The 25,103-nt window shown below is 36.3% G+C and overlaps 2 protein-coding genes and 1 long non-coding RNA gene across 3 annotated transcripts; all 3 read left to right on the forward strand.

Moving 5' to 3' along the window:
* The first annotated feature begins 1,492 nt into the window (after positions 1–1,492).
* Positions 1,493–3,931, forward strand: LOC124314527. The gene is made up of 9 exons (XM_046779725.1): positions 1,493–1,594; positions 1,779–1,885; positions 2,000–2,075; positions 2,194–2,361; positions 2,591–2,777; positions 2,829–3,049; positions 3,138–3,266; positions 3,439–3,587; positions 3,673–3,931. Exons 1-9 carry the CDS (start codon positions 1,493–1,495, stop codon positions 3,929–3,931), a joined length of 1,398 nt encoding a protein of 465 aa, XP_046635681.1.
* A 7,870-nt stretch (positions 3,932–11,801) lies between these two features.
* LOC124313845 lies at positions 11,802–12,467 on the forward strand. Its single transcript, XR_006911025.1, has 3 exons — positions 11,802–11,842; positions 11,915–12,041; positions 12,118–12,467. It is a non-coding gene; the product is annotated as an uncharacterized LOC124313845 (long non-coding RNA).
* A 9,455-nt stretch (positions 12,468–21,922) lies between these two features.
* Positions 21,923–24,074, forward strand: LOC124313841 (egl nine homolog 1-like). The gene is made up of 3 exons (XM_046778638.1): positions 21,923–22,887; positions 23,207–23,326; positions 23,404–24,074. Exons 1-3 carry the CDS (start codon positions 22,492–22,494, stop codon positions 23,629–23,631), a joined length of 744 nt encoding a protein of 247 aa, XP_046634594.1. The 5' UTR covers positions 21,923–22,491; the 3' UTR covers positions 23,632–24,074.
* The last annotated feature ends 1,029 nt before the right edge of the window (positions 24,075–25,103 follow it).

The raw sequence follows: 25,103 nt of genomic DNA on the forward strand, positions 1-25,103 counted from the left end.
CGGTGCCCTTGAAAGCAGTGGTGAGTATGAGGATTACCGTCGAACTCGACAGTGCCAAGCAACAATCATCACCGAACTATTTCAGCAACCAGGCCGCGTCTGTTGGGGAGTATAGCGAAAAAAAAACTACATCTCAAGAATTTTAACCGAGGGTGTATAATATTTTCTAATGGCCTAAATAATCTTTTTTTTCTTTAAATATCACGTATTCTATTTCCTTTATTAATTGATTATTTAAAAAAAATGAAAATGTATACCTTATTCACGTATATTATAATAACATCGAATTTGTCGGGCCACAGGACCTTGAGGCTGCATGAAACGAAACTCATTCTAATGTGGAGGAAACAGTTTGAACCGGCCGCCAAGTCGTCTTGCTTGCTGAAATGGCAATAGGCCTTACAACTACGAGGACGACAACAGCTATATTAAACCATGATAATAAAACTTCATCAACAGGATAGATTTCATGTGTAGACTGTTTTCATTTAATACATATACAATATATCCTAATAAGACAAATATATATTGTTTTGGTTTTCTCTCAAAAAGCCCCAGCAGCAATTCTGCTGAAACATATAACATCAGCATAAGCTATAGGGGTCCGACTCACGTGGAATCCCAAAACCCATCCACATTAGGATATAAAAGGGCAAACATTTGCTACTTGACATTTTGAGAGATCTCCTGCTGTGAAATAGGCCAGCTGTGGCTGGCTTTTCTATATGTATATATACTGTTGACAATATAAGAGCTATATAGTCACATCTTTTGTTTTGTTCCTTTGCACGAATATACACGTGCGGTTGTCATAGTGAATTTTTCTTTGCTTGGTCCACGCGCTATATGTACAGACCAATAGGCCTAAAAACAAAAAAATTCCCAATAAGCTGCTGGTTTCCAAATGAATAAAAAAATACTGTTGCTGCGTGATTGATGCCCCAACCCCAATGCAACTTCCCTTCGCTGTAAAAGTAAAGAGTATCCGGCAGCATCTGCAGGAGCATATGATAACAAACGTTATTAAAGCCTATACCGTTGAGGCATCACTGCTGTGATCTATACGTATAAACTTGCCTGCTGCTGATGCATTGTTCCCTAAAGATATAAAATAGAAAGCTGACAACAGAAATTCAACAGTGTTATAGTCGACACTGTCCTGCCCGCTATTACATAAAAATACAACAGAAAATATTAGCAAAGATCATATAGGGCCTATGCTGATTCGCGTGTGTATATTATTATATTTAAAAAATTGCTGTATAAGATAATATTATATTGTTCGGGTAATCTTATAATTGACAGAAGAATCTCGGTTATACGTATCTCTCGTTCGCACGCTAAATGAATGCACCTTCAACAATTTTAATTTAATAGTAATTATATTATACATTCATCCATCAGCTTGTTATAGAAAATGCTGGTTGCGAATACGTTGACTTGGATGCTGGCGGTGATGATGACCGTTTTTTACCAGCGGAGCACTTCGACAATGGCATATTATTCAGATAATTACCAATCATTGACAGCGATGACGGACTCCAGCATCAAGACGCCACGAGAAAAACCTCATCTCATAATCATGCTGAATGAGGTAGCTATATATTTGATGGCTATAACATATACAAAGTAGGCTATATTGCTATAAAGCTATTATTGTTTAACAGTTTTCGTATAGGCCTAGTTGCCTCAAATATAAATACTAATGACTATAAATACATTTATACAATATTACCACTTTTTATTCTTCTTTTATTAATGAACTTTGATATCGAAAGTATACCATAGCGATGAAAATCGTGAGGAATTCATCCGGACACATGGTTGGGATTGACGGAATCGCTCCGGAAATCCTTTACTGGCTGGCTCGTCGATACGACTTTGAGTAATAATTTTAAAACAGCGAAACACAACATAAGGGCTTTTACTGAATTTCATTTTATTTCTAATTTAAATTTCTGGACGCCAACACCTTTTTTTTATTCAATTATTATATTAGTTATACCATCATTGATTCAAATCTGACTACCCTGAACGAAGTATTGCCTGCTCTGACTAACTACAGGAAAAAAGGAGTAGGTCTAATGGTCTATATACGGAAATATCTTTTATAATTAATTGCAACAAAAATAATTAGGCTACCTTAACAAAAATGTGTATATTATATCATTAACTTTATTCATTTTGGATAAGGATTGTGACATGATTCTCGGTGCCATTTCCCAATCGATTGGCATCGGACGACTTGATTACTTGGAGATCCCGCATTCTTGGTTGCACGCAAGAATCGCTTTTCTCATTCCCATGCCGGAAGTCTTGCAAAACAATGTTGACGCTGTCATCAAACCTTTTCAAGGATGGGTATATAGGCCTATATTTTTTATTCACCCCTTAAATCACATGAATAATATAACATTCAATTAAAATCTCAAATGTCACCCATGTATTGTATATATATAGTATATTAGTAGGCCTATGAGATATACCTATACAGCATCAATCAAATCAGGAATTCTTATTTTTTTTTAAGGTATGGATAGGGTTAGCTTTAGCATTTGTGTCGGTTGTGATCACGCTACTATGTTTCAAGGAATACATTCTACGAACGAAACAACCATCATCCTGCAGCAACACAAAAACGAATCAGAGCGACCAATATTCCTACTTCAAATATATGACCAACAGCAACATTTTCCTATACGTTATAGGAACACTACTGAACCAAGGTAAAGGAATTGATTCCATTAAAAAAAATTTTGAAGTCAAAGATCGCAATCGTAAATTACATTCAATTAAATCCGCGCGCCAATAATTCATATATATTATAGGTGGCCACATTCTTTGCAAGATTACTTTCTTCCGTCTAGCGATGGGCGCTTGGTGTCTGTTGATTTTTGTGTTACTCAACGTCTACAACGGAGTCCTCATTTCTTTCGTGATGGCAATTCATCACGGCGAGCCACTCATCAAATCCATGGAAGATGTGGCCATCAACTCTGACATCAAACTCGTTGTGGACAGGAACCAAGGCCCTGATATCATATTTTCGGTTTGAACTTTTTTATAGTTCGTTATGGCATCAGTGATGTGTTCCCAGATGATTTTCCATGCTGTTGAATTTATTGGCTCATTTATAGACGGCCAAAAACGGATTGTACAAGTCACTGGGCGACAAATTGCGATCGTATCCCAACTCAAGGTGCAACAGTACTCAGGACTGCATCGAAATGGTGAAAGCGTTGCCCCATCGCCACGTTTATTTCAATGTAGGCACATCTTGAAATTTCACTCGATCTATTACAGCAATCCAGCATCAGTAATCTTAATTGATGCATGCCATAATTGTATTTGCTCTTTGATTTTTCGTATCGTTCCTAAATTACAGCTGCATATTTGAAATAATTTCAATGTTGGCATGATTTGTTCACCCATGTCCAGACCGTAATCGCTTTGAAAGAGGCAATGAAAGCAGATTACAGCCAGTCACGCAACTGTAACTTGATTATGGCTGCTGAGGATAAGTCAATCAGGCCGGGCAGTTTCCTACTACGAAAACATAGTCCTTACCTTGAGGAATTCAACCGCGGGTATATGTTATAATAATTTAGACTAATTGATTTGATGTATTTTATAAGGCTGATTCAACGTGATTTTTAATATATTTTTTTCAAGGATTTTAACAGTTTGTGATACGGGACTGATTCTTCGTTGGGTCAACCAGTTCGAAGCGGATACTAAACCTTGTACGAACGAAGGTTACCAGCAAAGAAAAGGAAAAAATAAGGACAAAACAACGCTGAGGCGTTTATCATTAGGAAATCTAGCGGGAGCATTTGCAGTTTTGGTCATCGGCTATTTTTTAGCTATTCTGAACTTTTTGTACGAAATATTCGTTTATCGTTGGAGGATCAACAGGAAATCGCAGAAATAATTTCCTTGTCCAAAATATAGGGGGAGAGGGGGGCTAGTTGGCAGGTGGGGTAAGTTGGCATTTTGCTAATTAGACCTTTTACAGACCAAAACAAATCAAGCCTTTTACACCAAATATGAAAGACAACACCCAGATTGCTCGTACATAATTTCAAAAGTATACGACTTCCCCAACAGGAGTTATAGCAAAAATAAAAAAAAAACGGCTAAAAGTTTTTTTGGCCTCTCAGCACTTTTTATTTTTCTCATAGTATAAAACTCTAAGAGTGTCAGAAAACCCAAGCAAAAAAGAATTAATGTTTGTCTTATTTTTAAAAGAAACCCGACATTTCTACATTAAAAAGTTATTTAGTTATCAATTTATTTGTTCGAAAAGCACCCTGTTGGGTTAGTTGTCAGAAATTTTGAGGGGCATGTTGTCACACGGATTTCTCACCAAGTTGCAAGTTTTCAAAATTCAAACTAGAAATTTTGGAGCATTGCAGAATCGTCAGCAACCAACTCACCCCGTAGGTGGGGCAAGTTGGCAGACTCTTTTTTTGCAGTTTTTCTCAATTTCACAATTTCGTGTAAATGAACATTGTAAACAAATACGATCAATTCATAGAGAACTGAAATCTGAATCTGATTCATTCATTCATTTACCAGTAGTGTACTCAAAAAATTCAAAAAAATTAAGGAAAAATGCACCTGACAACTAACCTCTGAACTAATCTCCCCTATACACACTATTTTTTTTATCCTTTAGGAAACTTGCAAGGAAACTTGCTTCCTGATGGTGAAGTGCATGGTAGGCTATATAGCATCAGCAGGATATTGTCATATTAGATGCAATCGGATGCAATTGCTTTACCCAGCACTCTGCTGTGTAAGTCTACTATTATACGTAAAGAGGATTAACGATCGATCAGCTGCTGACTTGAATATTTGATTAGTATTTGTAAGGTTGATGTGACTAGTAGGATTTGTGGTTGACTAGTTGTGTAAGGTCATTGTCAGAATTTGAAGGCCCCAACCGGAGCAGAAAATTCACGATAAAAGTGATCGACTTTTATTCTGCAGTTGATGCTCGTTATTGATGTGTTTTGCACCGATTTGAACATATATAAGATGTATAATAGCTTATATATGATATATTTGTTGTATAGCCCGATCATCTACTATATACTTTAGTCCTTAATTAAATGTTCTATGTTGTGGTCATATTTCATTTATGGATCATAAAAAAATTGTAAGGTCAAATCAATATAGAAATAAACGATTTTTGTCAGAAGATAATATCGATTGTAACCGCGGCATGTACACGATGTGAATGATCTATTATATATCTCAGATGAATATGATGCTATACATTTCCTAATTATTTTATGTTCTATAATATTATTTCCAAGGTGGACACGGGTTGGATACGCCTTGTCTGTACATTTCCTTTCTATATCATCATCAACCTGCTGTCGATCTTTGACCGACGCCATTTCAACTGATGTACCCTATATACGACGTTGCTATAGATCCCGATGCTTTCAATAGTATATACGAAGTTATCGTGCCCTATATAGCTCTCTTTTCGCATTAGTATACATGGGAATCAGTGCAGCAATACGAAGTCTTGTAAAAAATGTATATGCTACTACCAAAGATATAAATGACGTAGTTAAATAAACCAAAAAGGTAAGTAGCTTTATAGTCGATCTATACAACTCTCTCCTAATATATGTAAGCTACAATACTAACAAATGTTGATGTAAGCTATAGATTCTACAATATACAGTCGCGGCTGAAAGTTTCTATACGTGTAGCTAAAAAAGACGCCCTTTTAGTTTGTATTGGCGAATGGTGTTAGCCTATGGTAGAGGTTGAGCTACCTTATTTGCTAGTTTCTTTATTTTTTACCGCCCTTCTTTACTTAACTCTTCCTCTTAACATCGATTACTAATTTACTCGCGATATCCCAAACGCTACTCATTCCTATTGCCTAATGCTAAAATGAAACTAATCGATGCAGAAATTGCCACAGTTACAAACTGATCAATCCTCTGCCATTTTAACGTTTCATTTTAGAGCTATTGCTAGTTTATTGGGCATCGACTCAATTGTCTGATTATCGGCCATGGTTACCCATAGTTGAGAAAGCCGCGCCAACAAATCATTGTCGGAGGTGTAAGGGGGTAGGGGGTAAAACTTAAGAAAATCGAGCAAATAAGGTAGCTCAACCTCTATCATAGGTTGACAGCATCCGCCAATACACATTAAAAAGGCGGGTTTTGGAGCTACACGTATAGAAACTTTCAGCCGCGACTGTACACATGCGCAATGACGTTTGCATTCCGAATTGAAGCACATAAAAACGTTTCATTGGGTTTAACGCCATCTTAATGTCTCCTCAACTGTTCTCACAAATAGAAGTAGCTATTATAATATTTCATTTGGATCATGAAATCGTTTACTTTGATCATGTTGGCGACGGTTTTTTATCACAAAGTCACTAAAACATCAGTGACAGCATTCATGACGGACGAGAAGACACTACCGGAGAAAGATCACCTTAAAATCATGGTGAACGAGGTAGGCTATCAAATAAGTCACCTTTTATAGGAATGTCCTTCACATTTTGCATACACTATCACAATTATGATTGTTACTCAAATAAAGCGTGTCTTGCCAAAAATTAAAACAATGTATGCAATTTTTAAATGTTGTCTTATTATTGACGAACTTGGATACAACAAGTATTCTATAGCGATGAAAATCGTGAGGAATTCATCCGGAAACACGGTTGGGATTGACGGAATCGCCACGGAAATCCTGTATTGGCTGGCTCGTCGATATGACTTTGAGTAATAATTTTAAAACAGATAAACACAATATAAGGGCGTTTACTGAATTTACTTTTATTTCTAATTAAATTTTTGGACGCCAACACCTTTTTGTTATTCAATTATTTTAGTTATACCATCATTGATTCAAATCTGACTACCCTAAACGAAGTATTACCTGCTCTGGCTAACTACAGGAAAAAAGGAGTAGGTCTATACATGCATGTGTTTCATGAAATGCTTTTTATCATTAATTGCGGCAATGTTTTCCTTTTCAAAAACATGTCCCATTAACTATTCTCAGGACTGTGACATGATTCTCGGTGCCATTTCCCAATCGATTGGCATCGGACGACTTGATTACTTGGAGATCCCGCATTCTTGGTTGCACGCAAGAATCGCTTTTCTCATTCCCATGCCGGATGTCCTGCTAAACAATGTTGACGCCGTCATCAAACCTTTTCAAAAATGGGTATACGTTTCCGACACCCATAAACCCGCCTAATTCCCAAGCGACCCACCACAAAGCTTAAAATTTGATTTGAGTAGGGGAGAACGGGGCAATTGAGGCTATTTTGTAACTTGGCACCTACGTTTTTCGTCCTCTTGCGACCGAGGGATTGAATTTTAAAAATTACCTATTATGGTCTTTACTAAGGCGCATCTCCAAAACAAATTATTGAAATAGTTCAAGTAGTATGGGAACAAGAAAAAAAATAGTTTTTTAACCCTTAAATCATGTCGTCCATTTCGTTTTCTTTTTTGTATTGTGGAATTCCCTAGTTAACTTAAAATGTATCAAAAATAAGTTTCTAAAATGAAATTCTTTCCTCTTTCAGAAACTTATTTTTATTTATTTTTATTTGAACAAAATTATTGCTTGAAAACTCCATAATAACAAAGACAAACTTTTCTCGGGGCAAATTGTGTTGCTGGGTTAGAGATAGGAGGGAAAATTTTTGGAAAATTTAGTTGATGACGCCATCGCCAGGTGTTCTTTTAGCCCGTAAGAATAACATGGGCCGTTCTATCGCCCCGTGACTCGACCAACCCTCTTAAAAAAACAATTTGTCATAAACTAAAAATACGCTTTTGATAGCTTTTTTTCCTCTTTTTTTTAAGCCTAGCGGGGACGAAAAATATTGATAAATAAAAAAGTGGGGGCTCAAAAAGTAAAAAAAAGCGTCAACTAGTACAACTTCCCCCTACCCAAACATATTCGGTAGCCAGAGTAACACATGCCATTGTACTAAATCTTCTGTTTTCGTAAGGTTTGGATCGGTTTAGCTTTAGCATTTGTGTCGGTTGTGGTCACGTTGCTATGTTTCAAGCGACATCTTCTACGAATGAATCGATCAACTAACATCAGCAACGTAAAAACGAATTACAGGGACCAATATTCCCACTTCAAATATATGTCAAACAGCAACATTTTCCTATACGTTTTAGGAACACTACTGAACCAAGGTAGGCTATATAGGAATTGATTCTATAAAATAAAATTTTGAAGTCAAAGATCGCAAACGTAGCAACCCAAGCATCAGTGTTTAAAAAAATGTTGTTAGGCCTACATTCAAATCCATTTTGCTGATACTATATAAACATATATAGGTGGCTACATTGCTTGCAAGATTACTTTCTTCCGTCTAGCGATGGGCGCTTGGTGTCTGTTGATTCTTGTGTTACTCAACGTCTACAACGGAGTCCTCATTTCTTACGTGATGGCAATTCATCACGGTGAGCCACTCATCAAATCCATGGAAGATGTGGCCATCAACTCTGACATCAAACTCGTTGTGGACAGGAACCAAGGCCCTGATATCATATTTTCGGTTTGAACTTTTTTATAGTTGGTTATGGCATCAGCGATGTGTTCCCAGATGATTTTCCATGCTGTTGAATTTATTGGCTCATTTATAGACGGCCAAAAAGGGATTGTACAAGTCACTGGGCGACAAATTGCGATCGTATCCCAACTCAAGGTGCAACAGTACTCAGGACTGCATCGAAATGGTGAAAGCGTTGCCCCATCGTCACGTTTATTTCAATGTAGGCACATCTTGAAATTTAACTAGATGTATAAGTAATACATCTTGTTGAAGTAAAGGATATTTCAACAATCCAGCATCAGTTATATTGAGCCATGGCATAATTGTTTTTGCTCTTTAATTTTTCGTATCGTTATATTAAACAATATTGTATTAGAAAAAAATTTCAATTTTGGCAACTAATTGTCAACCCGCAGACCATGATGGCTTTGAAAGAGGCAATGAAAGAAGATTACAGCCTGACACACCAATGTAATTTGATTATTTCTGCCAAAGATTCTTCTCTCCGGGCAGGTAGTTTCCTACTACGAAAACATAGTCCTTACCTTGAAGTATTCAACCGAGGGTAAACAACTGATTTGATGTATTAAAATATTACAACGTTCTTGTAGCTAAGGAGAAAAATTTTATTGGATTGGCATGTGTAGGCTAAAAAAGCTTCAATTTCCAACTTTTAAAAAATTGAATTGAAATCAAATTCTACTATTTATGAATTGTATTGATTCATTGGCATTGCAAATGATGAATTAAAAGTTATTTTGTCAATATTTGTCACTAGGATTTTAACACTGTGTGACACGGGTCTGATCCTTCATTGGGTTAACCAGTTTGAAGCGGATATCAAACCTTGCACGACAGAAGATTATCAGCAAAGAAAACGAAAGGACAAATCAACACTGACACGTTTAACGTTAGCCAATCTAGCGGGCGCATTTGCAGTTTTGGTCATCGGCTATTTGATTTCTATCCTGATCTTTCTGAAAGAAATGATCTTTTACCATTGCATGCTGCTGGAGAAGCGAAATAAGGACATCGCAGCAGTAGCCTGACCAGTTTGTTCCTTTCATCCGAAGCATTTAAACCGTCATTTATTTAATAACCAGGAGGTGCCGGTGTGGTGGCAGGTAGTTAGTAGTGGCAGTTTTCCACTTCAAAATTTGTACTACAAACTTGCACTGTCGCCACCAGAGGCATTACAAATTTCGACAAATTTTGAAGTGGAAAACTTTGAGGTATAGGGAAGGGTTCTCTAAATTGATTTTATTGTAAATCATTCTGTATATTCGTAGGGAAGACCGGGGCTATGTGGGACACGGGGCTATAATGTACAAGGCAATTAAAACATGTAAAATTCGTTTAAAAATTGTTTAATAAATACAGGGTATGCTAAATTACGTTTTATTTATCATACTAACTTATTTCTTGAAATTGTGATTTATTTTTCTTGTTCTATGGGAAATTAAAAAATGGGAATCTGAAAAAATATTTAAGACATTTAGTTTTTTATTTTATTGATACTAAAATCAATATTTTTGTAAAACCCAGATAGCTATTTGATTGCAATTTTATTCTAGGTTAAGGTGGTATTTTTTTTGTAATGGGTTCCTAAGTATTAAGTAATTTAGTTTATTTTTTTTTTTTTGGGTTCGGGTTGAACGGGACATGGAAAACGGGGTAAAACAGGTATTGCCAGATCAACGTTTTTTTCAGAAAAACGCCCTCTGGCAACAAAAACAAAGGAAAAATGATCGAAAAAACTTTTTTGATAGTATCTCCACTTCTACTTTCATAAAATAAATGAAAATACAGCACTTCTGTATATGAAATGAATTTCCTTTTAACCAGTGCATAATTTAATTAATATAATTAAGCCGTTGCAGAGAAAAACGATGTTCCATTTTACCCCTGGCTCTGTTCCGTTTAATCCCAAATTTTTTTGTTTTTCGGCATTTTTTCATGTTGTCATTTCATCACATAAATATTAAATGAATCAACGAAAAAAATTAAAAAAATTACCAAATGTAAATAAATGCCAGGGAATCACCCCCTATACTTTTTTTTCATAATTCTTATTTTTATTTAAATGGCAGCGTAAAGAAAAAAAATGTTCCGCATAGCCCCGGTCTCCCCTATAGAGTGAAGAATTGTGCATCTTTTGGCACAAAGAAAAAGATTTCAGCTTGGTTTTTAGTATTTTTTGTATATTTTTGAAAACACCGTATTTAACACGGCGCATATAAAGGAAAACGGGATTGTATCTAATAAAGTGAAGGATACCGTAGCGCCATGGGGTTTAATCCTACGATAACTTTGTGTGTGTAAAAAATGTAGATCATCATTACATCTACTCAGGAAAAAAAGAAAAAAAATCTAGCCCAAGCCGTTCGGTGAGTATTTGCACTTTTACTAAGACATGTTGTGCCATAAGAATGCACTGAAAATGGGGGGTGTAACCTGATGCGTAATGTATCATAGCAACTTCAAGTTCATAAAAGTGTTTTTTCCCAGTTCGTGGAAGATTTTCTATGGACCATTTTTCTAAAACTATTTTTTCATGAATTGCTTTATGAGTTTATTGATTCAAAAGACTTTAAATGGTGTATTGGACATCGATTTACACATCCTGAAATAAAGAAATGGTTTTAACAAGTGAAATAAATATTATAGCAACTTCAAGTGCTGTGCTGTGCTTAAGCAAAGCTGTGCATTTTTCAAAAACTTTTTCTTCATGAATTGCTCTATGAGTTTATTGATTCAATAGATTTGAAATGGTGTATTGGACATCAATTTCCACATCCAGTAAAAAAGAAATTGTTTTAACAAGTGAAACAAATATTATAGCAACTAAATCTCATAAAAGTGTTTTTTCACAGTTCCTGGAAGATTTTCTATCAACCATTTTTCTAAAACTATTTTTTCATGAATTGCTTTATGAATTAATTGATTCAATAGACTTGAAATGGTGTATTGGACATCAATTTACACATCCTGTAATAAAGAAATGGTTTTAACAAGTGAAATAAATATTATAGCAACTTCAATCTCATAAAAGTGTTTTTCCCCAGTTCCTGGAAGATTTTCTATGAACCATTTTTCTAAAACTATTTTTTCATGAATTGCTTTATAAATTAATTGATTCAATACCCGTACGAAAGTTTTAGCTGGTCGGTTTTGCTACTAGCGAATCACAAGCTAAATTCCAGCAAGAAATATTCAAGTTACAAAATCTAAAATCTTGATAGATTCAAAGAAAGCTGTATTGGAAAGGTAAGTTTTTATCTGTTGAAGCATATAGTTCATACGTTAATGTTTTCATGTCCTCTGTATCTTCACATACAGGTGGCTGGAGATGGAATTTACAATAACGCTTGATGGAATTTGTGCGACTATGAAGCACCAGATTGAAATGAGAAGGCCAGCAAGGGTTTGCATCAGTGCTTTTCTTAAGTCTGGTATTGTGATTCAGGTACGCTATACTACATATAGCTTGTTTATAGCTAATCTCTTTCACATTTTGTTAACATATTCTGTTTATTTTCTAGAAAGTATTGATGGGAACAGAAAAGAGCGAGACACAGAAGGAGAAAAAAAGTTTGGATAACCAACTACAAATCCACCAAACCAACACCCGAGAAACAAGTGAAACAGAAAAAGCAGCTGATTTCTGGAAAAAAAACAGTAGGCTCATGCAATCTTAACATTCTTTTTTCAACTTCATTTGTTCTACATGTAAATTTGGGACGATGCTGTCATTATATTGGAAAATTATTCTAACAGTCATGTAGTAATTTTCATGTCAGTCTTTTGAACATTACCATTATTTGAACATATTGTTGTTAATGAAACACAACTGTTTTGTGTATGTAAAATACAAAGATTGATTGAACCCAGACATTTAATCGTCAGCAGCTTCAAATTTATATTATAGGCTAATATTAATGGTAACTTTTTTTAAGGTGTTTATGATAAGCATGAAAACAGTGAGCTCAAAGCTTTTTTCTAACTACAAAACAGCTATGTAATGTAAGCTTTCCATTAGCAACGTAAAACCAATAAGAAAAATTTAGCATAATTCGAACTGGCTACTAGCTGAATATAAACGCCCTATTTAGGTGAATTTTTCTAGGTTAAATATGGACAAAAGAACCTACCTTTCAGCCTAGTTATTTTTAGCTAGTAGGTCCAACTTAACTAGCTAGCTTCTAGCTATTGACCACCCACCATTTTCGTACGGGTAGACTTGAAATGGTGTATTGGACATCGATTAACACATCCTGTAATAAAGAAATGGTTTTAACAAGTGAAATAAATATTATAGCAACTTCAAGTGCTGTGCTGTGCTCTGGCAAAGCTGTGCATTTTTCTAAAACTTTTCCTTTGTGAATTGCTCTATGAGTTTATTGATTCAATAGAATTGAAATGGTGTATTGGAAATTGATTTACACATCCTGTAAAAAAGAAATGGTTTTAACAAGTAAAATAAATATTATAGCAACTTTACAATCATAAAAGTGTTTTTTCCCCAGTACCTAGAAGATTTTCTATGAACCATTTTTCTAAAACTTTTTTTTCATTAATTGCTTTATGAGTTTATTGATTCAAAAGACTTTAAATGGCGTATTGGACATCGATTTACACATCCTGAAATAAAGAAATGGTTTTAACAAGTGAAATAAATATTATAGCAACTTCAAGTGCTGTGCTGTGCTTAAGCAAAGCTGTGCATTTTTCTAAAACTGTTTTTTCATTAATTGCTTTATGAATTTATTGATTCAATAGACTTGAAATGGTGAATTGGACATCAATTTACACATCCTGTGATAAAGAAATGGTTTTAACAAGTGAAATAAATATTATAGCAACTTCAACGTTTTTCCCCAGTTCCTGGAAGATTTTCTATGAACCATTTTTCTATAACTATTTTTTCATGAATTGCTTTATGAATTAATTGATTCAATAGACTTTAAATGGTGTATTGGAAATTGATTTACACATCCTGCAAAAAAGAAATGGTTTTAACAAGTGAAATAAATATTATAGCAACTTCAATCTCATAAATGTGTTTTTTCCCAGTTCCTGGAAGATTTTCTATGGACCATTTTTCTAAAACTATTTTTTCATGAATTGCTTTATGAATTTATTGATTCAATAGACTTGAAATGGTGTATTCGATTTACACATCCTGTAATAAAGAAATGGCTTTAACAAGTGAAATAAATATTATAGCAACTTCAAGTGCTGTGCTGTGCTTAAGCAAAGCTGTGCATTTTTCAAAAACTTTTTCTTCATGACTTGCTCTATGAGTTTATTGATTCAATAGAATTGAAATGGTGTATTGGACATTGATTTCCACATCCTGTAAAAAAGAAATGGTTTTAACAAGTGAAATAAATATTATAGCAACTTCAATCTCATAAAAGTGTTTTTTCCCAGTTCCCGGAAGATTTTCTTTGAACAATTTTTCTAAAATTATTTTTTCATTAATTGCTTTATGAATTTATTGATTCAATAGACTTGAAATGGTGAATTGGACATCAATTTACACATCCTGTGATAAAGAAATGGTTTTAACAAGTGAAATAAATATTATAGCAACTTCAATCTCATAAAAGTGTTTTTTCCAAGTTCTTGGAAGATTTTCTATTAACCATTTTTCTAAAATTATTTTTTCATTAATTGCTTTATGAATTTATTGATTCAATAGACTTGAAATGGTGTATTGGACATCAATTTACACATCTTGTAATAAAGAAATGGTTTTAACAAGTGAAATAAATATTATAGCAACTTCAAGTGCTGCGCTGTGCTTATGCAAAGCTGTGCATTTTTCAAAAACTTTTTCTTCATGAATTGCTCTATGAGTTTATTGATTCAATAGAATTGAAATGGTGTATTGGACATTGATTTCCACATCCAGTAAAAAAGAAATGGTTTTAACAAGTGAAATAAATATTATAGCAACTAAATCTCATAAAAGTGTTTTTTCCCAGTTCCTGGAAGATTTTCTATCAACCATTTTTCTAAAACTATTTTTTCATGAATTGCTTTATGAATTTATTGATTCAAAAGACTTTAAATGGTGTATTGGACATCGATTTACACATCCTGTAATAAAGAAATGGCTTTAAAAAGTGAAATAAATATTATAGCAACTTCAAGTGCTGCGCTGTGCTTAAGCAAAGCTGTGCAATTTTCTAAAACGTTATGTGCATTTTAAGTTTTTTCCGTCATAATTTTTGTGATTTCAAGACTTAACGGTCACTCCAAAGGCTTAGTACTCAACACCAAAATGAAAACTAAGTCTCAAAAGGTTCAGGGAAATGTCCTCTATTACCTAGGTCCCAAATATTAAAAAAATATATGTAGACAAATATGTAGACAAATATGTGATAGGAAAGGTCTCCACCACGATTTGGAAATATTTCGAGCTAGATGTTTGGGAGGTTTTTTGGGTTTTTCTTCAAATCCAAAGCAATCTATCACATACAATGTGTTTTCTGGAATAATTAATGTAAAATAGAATATTCTACACTGATTCAAGACGAAAAATATCATTATATGTGATTGGAAAGAACTCCACCATGATTTGGAAATATTTCGAGCTAGATGTTCGGGACGTTTTTTTTGTCTTTCTTCAAAACTAAAGCAACCTATCACATATAATGAGTTTTCTGGTATAATTATTGTAAAATAGAATATTCTACACTGATTCAAGGCGAAAAATATAATTATATGTGATAGGAAAGGTCTCCACCAAGATTTGGAAATATTTCGAGCTAGATGTTTGGGATGTTTTTTTTTTTTTTTAAACCAAAGCAACCTATAACATATAATGAGTTTTCTGGTACAATTATTGTAAAATAGAATATTCTACACTGATTCAAGCCGAAAAATATCATTATATGTGATGAAATTTCTCCACCACGATTTTTAAATATTTCAGGCTAGATGTTTTGGATGTATTTTTGTTGTTTTTTTTTTCATAACTAAAGCAATCTATCACATACAGTACCTAGCGAAGTCTTTGGAAGCCCGAGAGGACCTTATGCAAAAACGCTGTTTTTGCAGTCCTCTAAGTACTACAGTTTTTAACAAAATTCTTTCAAATTTAGTATGTACATAGGTAGAGGTAGTGACAACACCTCTGATTTTTTCAGATTTTTGTTTTCATTTTCCGAAGTACTTTTGACCCATTCTAAAAGTCTTTGGAAAGCCGAGAGGACCTTATGCCAATTAGGCCACTTTGGCCTTTTTTGCAGTTGAACGGCCAGGGCTAGGGAAACGTGACTTTTTTTCAAATAGACCTGCGTTAGCTTTATATCAGGTCTGATTTACAATTTTTTTTATTGATATTATCTAAGTTGAATTTTAAGTTGAAAAACGAAATTTTAATTCCCCCTTTTTCCGCTCCCATCCCTTTGTTTTCTCTCGCGCCAACGAAAAAACAAAGGGATGGGTTCCTTCATGAATGTCTTAATAGATTCATTGATTTTAAAGACTTCAAAATAGTGTACTCGACATCTATTAATATATCCTGTAACAAGGAAACTGTTTAAACTTGGAAAACAATCAAAATCGTCATTTCATTACCAAAAAAGCTTAAGAACTCAATTTCTTAAAATTAAGAACTTAATAGCTTTAAGAAACCCTAGTGTAAGCGAGGCTTAAGAGCAAGATTAAGAGCAGGAGCAAGAGCAAGAACAAGTTTAAGAGCAAGAGTAAGAGCAAGAGTAAGAGCAAGAGGTATGTATTATACAGTTAAGTATATATTATATAGAAATTGTTATATTCATTCCTGATACATTCGTTTCAATTTCAATGCAAGAGCAACGCATTGACATTCGCAATGGCACTTACTATGTTATAGGGTGTGAAGGCATTAAAAGATGCCATGAAAGAAAACTATCGGCTCACCCACAGGTGTAGTATATGATTATTGGTACCAGGGGTACACCAGCCACGCCTGGCGGCTTTTTGCTGCGGAAGAGAAGTTCTTATCTCGAGATGTTTAATCGCGGGTTATAATAATAGTCTATGAAAAATGGACTTTAAAAAATCAAGTCTTGTCACTCGAATGTCAAAAGCAATCACGCCTTCGGCAAAACCAATAACCAAAAGGCACCACTGATCCGCTTATCGTTATCCAACTTGGCAGGTGCTTTTGTTGTTTTAGCCATCGGATGCTTCATTTCTTTCCTGGCCTTTCTGACGTAAATTGTGGCGTTGCATCATTATTCGTTTCTCTGACCTATATAATTTGATCCATGGCATTGCTGACAGCCTTATATTAAGCTCTCTTTTTAACAATTCATTGGTTTGTTTATTATAGGTTTCAGTACGAAATTTATTCCATGGTCGAAAATATGAAATAACTAACACACTGGCAATGATGCACACTGGTCGTCTACTTCATTATATGGGAGTTGATCTTATAGTGTATATAGTTTCTCCGCAGAAACTGAAATTTTATGCAATCAATAACAGAATTGTGTCGATTGAGAACCATGTAATTCATCTGATGTCCTTAAAGTGTCCGCTATTGATGGCAGCTGAGCAGAGAGCTATAGGGGAAAGGTTTTCTGTGTAAATCAGCTGAAAAATAAACAACATGTCACATCAATAATTTTACGACAAGCTCCAAAGTCAAATGTGACCGGTCACATCGCATAGCATAGATTGAATTACCAATATAAGCTCGAATGAAACGTCGCCATGAATGAATGAAGCGATGCTGCGCATCATCAGCATCTTATTTTTTTAAATTGCGCCTTTTCATTTGCGCATCAGCACCAGTTGATGGTACAGTGCATGCGATGTATATACAAATTGTTTTGATTGACGAGAGCGCTGCTGCGTCTTATTCGTTTCATGATGTCGACTCTTTTAGAGAGAAATTATTTGTCCGACCAATGGCAAAGGATGTCGCCGAAGTGAGATTCCCAATTGGTCAGAGATTAAATCATCAGAAATAATATCGTTGTAACTATACGAAAACATATGAGTGGTTGAATTAAGGTTCTTCGGTTCAAATTCAATTAATTCCCGAATTAAAAAATAATTTAACCCGTCCGGTATAATATTTGCAGTCCTTAATTGATGATAAGGATTCCTTCAAACAATATCCAACTTTGTGGATATGATCGGCATCACTGAAGATCGACATCGCCCAGCAGAAAATAAAATATGGCCATATTGCTCGATCTATGGTAAATATAGGCTAATGACGAAAATATATGCCTACATATAGGCTATTTATACGTGTTCTTTAAGTATACACACAATAAATGTTAGCAAATCATTTATTGCTGCTGCTCACAAATCTAAATGACGTGATAATTATATAGTTGTTGTATAAATCAATAAAATATTCGATTTACCGAAATCGCACCAATCAATTATAGGCCTATTATATAAGATCTCTTTTTTGATCAAGTTTATTAGTTTAAAGCTCTTCACACGAAGAGAACTCCTGAAAAAGAAACGATGAAAAACATTAAATATAACTGCGCATCTTTTCATAAACATAATAAATGTACAATATACCACCCGGCCTGAAATTTGACTCCGATGCTCATGTGTCCATCACTGCTGAGTGCACAGCATCCAAGGTATCTTGTAATATTATATATAGTAGATCAAATGCATGGCGACTTATTCCTTCTGCCATGTCCAGCAATGCTGCTGTCAAGGTCATCAATGAATCTACGTCGTCATTGAGGTTCCAAGAAGCGTCAAATCTTGGGTTGAATAAGTCCTGCAAGAATAAGGTCAGGGTTTGTATTAAAATATCCTACGACGGGTTATTCGGGTTCGCCCTTAATTTTATAATCTGATACTATTTGTGTATGCATCCATCAGAAGATTTGATTAAATCCCATATATGGGTGTCAGCTATATTACATACATACATGTAAGAAAGGCCAATGTTATATTGAACTGGCAGCAGCATATATGTATACACAATTACGTATATGTATCGGAAGAAATTGTTCTCCCCGACCTAAGCTGTCAAAAAGAATTGTGCTGTGAATAATTCCAAACGAACCAACTGGGTTCTAATAACACGTTCTACTATATAATAGACAAAGTTGGCTAAATATCTCTTATCAATTGGCGTTCATTGACTCTCTCCCGCATATATACGAGAAGGAAGTGCGGACTTTCTGCTGCATGCGCTGCTGGTTTGATGCCTTACTCCACGAATAGAATAAGACTCGCGGCTATAAACTAATATTATACCAGCATTTGGAAAGCGTTGTTGCTTGACGCGTCCATGCAGAACAGAATGTACGTTTATACAAGGCAATGGCTCTGTTTGGCCATTTCCAAATATAACTTGTTTTTCGCCATTGCGTGTGTATACACGTCAACATGTAGTCGATTTAATAGCCCACCTTTTATTGGCGGGCAGTAATTTGTATCTGTTATAATATAGTGTGGGGACGAAAGGAATCTTTCTAGCTTTTATTAGCCTACACACCAAATGACGATGATTATAGGCTATATTACACGTTGCTAGAGAAAGGAAAGCGAAAACCCAAAAAACTAAATTATATTTGCAACATTGAAGAGGAGATTTATTCAAGCCCAGCATTATATGTTGTTAAAAAGCCATAATGAGATTCGTACGAATTATGATCTATATTTATAAGTAGGCCTATAGCCTATGCATACGAAATAGGCCTAATATAGACGTTTGTATGATGCCTTATTGGAGGTGCTGTCCCTTTTTATATATTGACAGCCAATTAATTGCGACATCACGGAAAAGGCATGACATTGTGTTTGAATTTGGCGCACTTGATTGGCGTGCACCATGCTATATACAGCTAGCATGGACCGGTTTTCCTTTTCTTTTCTAAGATAGCTGTGCCACCTTGATAGCCAAATCAGCACAGCAGGATTGACACAACAACAATGTACAGCAGTCTTCGTATATATTCAGCAATCGTTGGAATTGATAACAAATGGCATACGTGAGTGCACCACTTAACAATCTAAGAAAGCTGCTGCCGCTGTTGGCGATATTTAGCCTTTAGCTTATCGATATCATAAGAGATAATATAAAACTTGGGGGGTTGCCATATAATATATGTATAGTATAATCAAGAATCCTCCGCTTATCACTTCTGGTGAAGGTGAGTCGAAAGGCAAAGGTGCTAGCGAGATTTATAATCAGACAACCAGCAGCATGTAGCAGTTGGCCCCATGATATTATGCAACGTTACAACGAAGCGTCACAAACGGCCGCCTTCGCATCTACAACAGCATAGGAGGTGGGCGATAAAATCGCCCAACCGCGAAGCATTCCGTGTTGTGTGTACCTGATAAGACGCAGGTGTACCAACAACAATATATATCTATACATATAAAGATTGGCAGCAAAACAGTCTATAACGTTTGAATTCAGCTGTCGAAATAGCAGAGAAAATGTTAGAATTTTCTTTCAATTTTCTCAACAAACGTCAATTTGCACATACACATATATAGAATTAAAGTATAATATACTTACATCAACAGCAGTTCCATTTCTTTTTTGTCGAATGTCTTTTTGCCTTTGATGTTGGCAGCAACTGCTGATGTATGCTGTATATATATAAGCGGATTTCCTTGCCATTATATTCGCCCGTCACTGAACAAGAATTATGGAGGTTGTACTACGTGATTATTCATGATGTGCTGGGCGAACCGGCAGCAGCAATGGCAACCGCAACGGCATCAACTCCACAGCAGTAAAAGCGAAAGAAGTAGACTACGTGACTGTCATCATGTTCACACCGAAAACGGGCGCGACGCTATATAATATTATTCATGCAGCCGCAAGTCAATTCACGATTTCATTATTTGCCAATTCGGGAGGAAAGTAAAAAAACATTTGTCTAGACGGACAGCGATATAATAGCCTTGCAATAATAATCTATATTATAATGCAAATTTAATTTGGAAATGTATTCAAAGAACAATCAACGTTTATAAGATAAGGAGCAACATCTCATTTCCGTATGGGCGCGTTCGTAAATGGCCCTATTATGTAACACCATACAGCACTGATTATAGCTATAGCTATAGCCTACTTATGGAGGGGAAAGGGGACGAAGCGTGCTGAAGGGGAAGACTGAAGAGCAGCAGCAGGAAAGTTTGAAAAATCAAATATGACAGCAGCAGACGAAGACAACGATGATAACAGCATGGATGCATATTAGGATATGCGCAGTTTAAATGCACCGATCTCTCGGTTGGCGCAGGAACCGCACGTAGTCCCGAAAGCACCTAACATATAATACGTATCCATTATCAAATGGCCTAAAAATATGGCTGCCGCTGCTGCTGATGTATTAGCTCGGCTGATGCACTGCGCATGCTCCGCCCTCGCTGTCATTCTCACTCTCACGCGTGAATAGGCCATCTTCACGCATGGCACCACGCATGACTGGACTCAATCATATATCCTGTTCAGCAGCACACAATAGAATAGAATAAGAAATGCGCAGCATCAAATTCAAATCGATAAGCCAATAAATGGAATAGTATAAAAGCCATTATAAAAATATAGGATCTATAATATAATACATAATAATTGAAATGAGCAATTGAAAAGCGTCTTGAAGGGCGTGCTGGGCCAGCGGTCGTGAAAAAGTAGGGAATACAACAAGAGACCGGATAGAATAGCCTACAGCGAAATTGCTGTGCACACGGCGGTGCTCTGATGTGCTGTGCGCATGATGTCAGTCACGTAGGCTCTCGCCCTCTCTCTCTGTACTATGTCCATTACGCGATCGAGCGCTGCTGCTGGTGTGTATTATGTAGCTATATAGGAATACAAGCAGCAGAGCTTTCTTTTCGCAGAAAGCAGCACCCAGCAGAGGACTCGCTCACGGTCACACAAACCAGTTATGATGTCAACTTATACCGAGAAAGCAACATTCATTATAAGGAAATATACAAAAGCAGCACAAAAAGGGAGGGGGGGTTATTTTTTAGTATTTTGGTTTATTTTTAAATTTCATTTGAATTTTTATACAGACATTTATTCCACCGTCTTGTCTATATTTTCTAATATTATATTACATGTAATTGTATATATCGTTTAGAACATTTACGACGTTTTTTTTATTATTTATGGCCAATGCAAATCATCAATAACATATGCGTAACACAGTTCTCCGGGAGTCCGGGTCCGTGCGAGAAGAACAAAAAGAAAGATTGGCCATAATTTTTTTTTTGAATTGTGGTGTGTTTAGGGATGCACCCCTTAACGATGGTATCTTGAGCCAGGCCCCGCCTCCTTTTACTCACGATATTCTTTTTGTTTTCCCTCTCTATCCAATTCCTTCCTTAGTTTGCACTGAGGGGTGATGGGAGGGGAATGGCGTACGTGATCGAAGCGACCGAACTCGGCCGCGCCAGTTTGTGCCCAACAACTGTGGGCATCGTGACGGGAGCAACGGCGGCAGGCAGGCAGCCAGCAGAGCAGCGAGCGGTTGGGCCGTAGTAGCAGAAGAGTTCAGAGCTTGTGTGCTGAGCTGCTGTAATATTGGGCCGTCCACCTATAAAGGTGCGTGTGTCAAGTCCAGTGGTGCTGTTTGTCAACACCGAGTCGTTGACGTGAGAAGACCTACCACTGACGTTATAGTTCTATTTTAGAATTGCGTCTCTCTCCTCTGCTGTACTGTACATACTGTAGGCTGTCAGCACCTTGACGACACACTTCCCGACAGGCAGCAGCAGAAGCAACGACTCGAGGATTTATTTAATAGAGAGCGGAAACGTTTGTCAACAAAGCCATCCATCAAATAGTCTATAGCATCACCACCACCAGCAGACGAAGCTTAGACATTCGATTTAAAAAAAACACAATAAGAAACAACAATTTTTGAAGAGACTGGGAGAGATAGACAGCAGAGAGCGGAGATAATATGGAGTGGCTGATAGACACCTGCCAGTGCGTGGTTCGTGATCTGGACAAGTACGGCATTTGCGTCGTCGATAATTTCATGGGCAAAGAGCGGGCCGAGTCCATCCACCGCTCCGTCGTCTCCATGTACCACTCGGGCGTCTTTGTCGAGGGCGAGACAGTCGGTCTCAAATCGTCTACTAGCACAAAACCAGCAACGACTGCTGCGTCAACCGGCGACGGCGAGACGGCGAGAAACGTGCGCAGCGATAAGATCACCTGGGTCGACGGGTCGGAGAACAATTGCGCCCACATCGCCTTCCTCATAGCCGCCGTCGACACCATCATCATGAATTTCATGAGGTTCAAAAAAGGCGCCCAGTTGGGCAGCCAACTCAACATTGGCGGAAGAACAAAGGTAATATATTTACGCTTTCTATTTCTATATTTAATTTTATAGATTTAGTGCCATTCGAATCCTATATAAAATCTCGTCCGCCATGACCGAAATATTTTCCATATAAGAGTATCGTGTTGCTTGTATATTTTCTGCCTCGTTTGTACTTTGACTATTTGCTGATGTGTGTGGTCGCCTTTCGCGGAAATGGAAATCAATTGTAATCCGATCTAGTAACACTATACATAAGAGAGTCTATAGTCAACAGCTCAGCATATATATCAGCGCGTATTATAAAACATGTCCGTATTTGTCTATCTCTGTTAACAAACAAACACAGGCGATGATATCGTGTTATCCCGGCAACGGTTCACACTACGTGAAACATGTGGACAACCCCAACCAAGACGGCCGCTGCATAACAACGACCTATTACGTCAACAAGGACTGGGACGCCAAGGTATCTATATAGTACTGTAGTATAAAAGCCCCCGGGAAATTTCAATTATATATAACATTCATTTTATAAAAATGAAGGAAACTGGTGGTCTGCTGAGGATTTTCCCACAGACGTGGTCCAACAAAGTGGTGGACATTGAGCCCATCCTCGACCGAATGGTTTTCTTCTGGTCAGATCGGCGCAACCCCCACGAAGTCCAGCCCTCTTTTCGCACCCGCTACGCCATCACCATCTGGTACTTTGACGCCAAGGAGAGGGAAGAGGCTAAATTGCGCAATAGCCAGGCGTTGATTAAAAGTCATTGATTTGGAATTTTATATTCGATCGTCATCACTCTTGATATATAATCTTCTTATAACTTCGTCAAAACAATTCACCCCCTCAAAAGCTCCGAGCTGATGATATATTTAATTGGCTCCGATCGGTGCTGGGCGCTCTCATTTGTCATCCAGGATTGATTCTTTTCTTACGTATATAATATGTATCTGATTTCGCGTGTATATATTATAGATCTATTCTATAAAAAAAGGTCGAAAATATGATGTGCTTTTTGCTGAATGTTGTAATAATAATGTTGTAATATTTGCCATTCGCATATGAAATTGTTTATATCTTTTTTGTATATTTGCGCCAACCTGCGAATGCTGCAAATAATCGAATGATGAGACGTTTCAAAAAAAAAAAATTATTCGCCGCGAAAATGTCATCCAGTTTCTGTAATAAACGCTAACAAACTTGATAGACATCATATGCAGAAGAATGAGAATTCTATATAATTGTAATAAAATTTTAAATGATTTAGATATTATCTACATTCCAACAGGCTGCGGCTTTGAAAGGAATAACCTTATTTATGATTAGAGAAATGTAGATTTATCACAAGCAAAACAGGTTTAAAAAAACAAACAAATTCCATTTGCATCACTGTGTCAATTTTTACAGTTTTGGTATCCTAAATGCTGGCAAAAAAGAAAAAAAAGGGAAAAAATCAACAACGCCTTTGAGATTGAAAATTCTGGAAAAATGTTTCGAATTTCGCGGGCAAATGAATAATGGCTTCCTTTCATTTTTGCGGCTGGCGGACAAGACAAATGGACGGCGGCTTTGCATCAGCAATCAATAATGAAGCCTTTTTGGCATATTCACTTAGGGTTTTGCTTTGCATCGGAGGAGAATTGATATGGAAATTATGCATACAGCAGCAGAGGCAAAGTGCTGGTTTCGAATGTTCTGCTCAGTCACATAGCCCTGCCATTTATGGCGCAAGAATGAACGCAGCAATCCTATATTTGCGTCAGCTATATACGTATGCACATAACCCGAAATATCGTCTGCTGCAAACCTATAGCGAATTTTTGTAGCCCCTCCCATCTGTGACGTTGCTGGCCGGGCTGGTAAAACTTTGAACGGGAGGAACTAAATCCGCGTGCGTTTATGTAACTGTGGGATATATTTATAGATGCCATCAAGGAAATAAAGTTTGGTTTGACGTTTGACGCAATTATATCTGTCAAACCCCTGGCCCCAAAATGACAATTTTTTTATTCACGTGCTGTTATATAATAGGCTTAACAATGGAGTTTTCTCAACATCAGCATAAATTAATCCTATGTATAATTATGTGCCAAATGGATCGCATGATTTTATTGGGCAATTTTGGCCATTTCAGTTGGGCTACACAGCTAATACAGCCTATTCATCAAACTTAATTATAAGAAAAATACAATAAATTCTATACTCCTTTTAATATTTAATAGAATTTTTTATAGTTAGTCGA

The sequence above is a fragment of the Daphnia pulicaria genome, chromosome 10 (genome assembly GCF_021234035.1).
Source record: "Daphnia pulicaria isolate SC F1-1A chromosome 10, SC_F0-13Bv2, whole genome shotgun sequence".
Classification (NCBI taxonomy): domain Eukaryota; kingdom Metazoa; phylum Arthropoda; class Branchiopoda; order Diplostraca; family Daphniidae; genus Daphnia; species Daphnia pulicaria.

Coding starts and splice junctions, on each gene's coding strand:
- LOC124314527 (XM_046779725.1), top strand. CDS start 1,493: ATGGCATATTATTCAGATAATTACCAATCATTGACAGCGATGACGGAC. Junction 1,886..1,999: donor GCTCGTCGATACGACTTTGA/GTAATAATTTTA, acceptor TTATTATATTAG/TTATACCATCATTGATTCAA. Junction 2,362..2,590: donor TCAAACCTTTTCAAGGATGG/GTATATAGGCCT, acceptor CTATGTTTCAAG/GAATACATTCTACGAACGAA.
- LOC124313841 (XM_046778638.1), top strand. CDS start 22,492: ATGGAGTGGCTGATAGACACCTGCCAGTGCGTGGTTCGTGATCTGGAC. Junction 22,888..23,206: donor ACATTGGCGGAAGAACAAAG/GTAATATATTTA, acceptor AAACAAACACAG/GCGATGATATCGTGTTATCC. Junction 23,327..23,403: donor ACAAGGACTGGGACGCCAAG/GTATCTATATAG, acceptor ATAAAAATGAAG/GAAACTGGTGGTCTGCTGAG.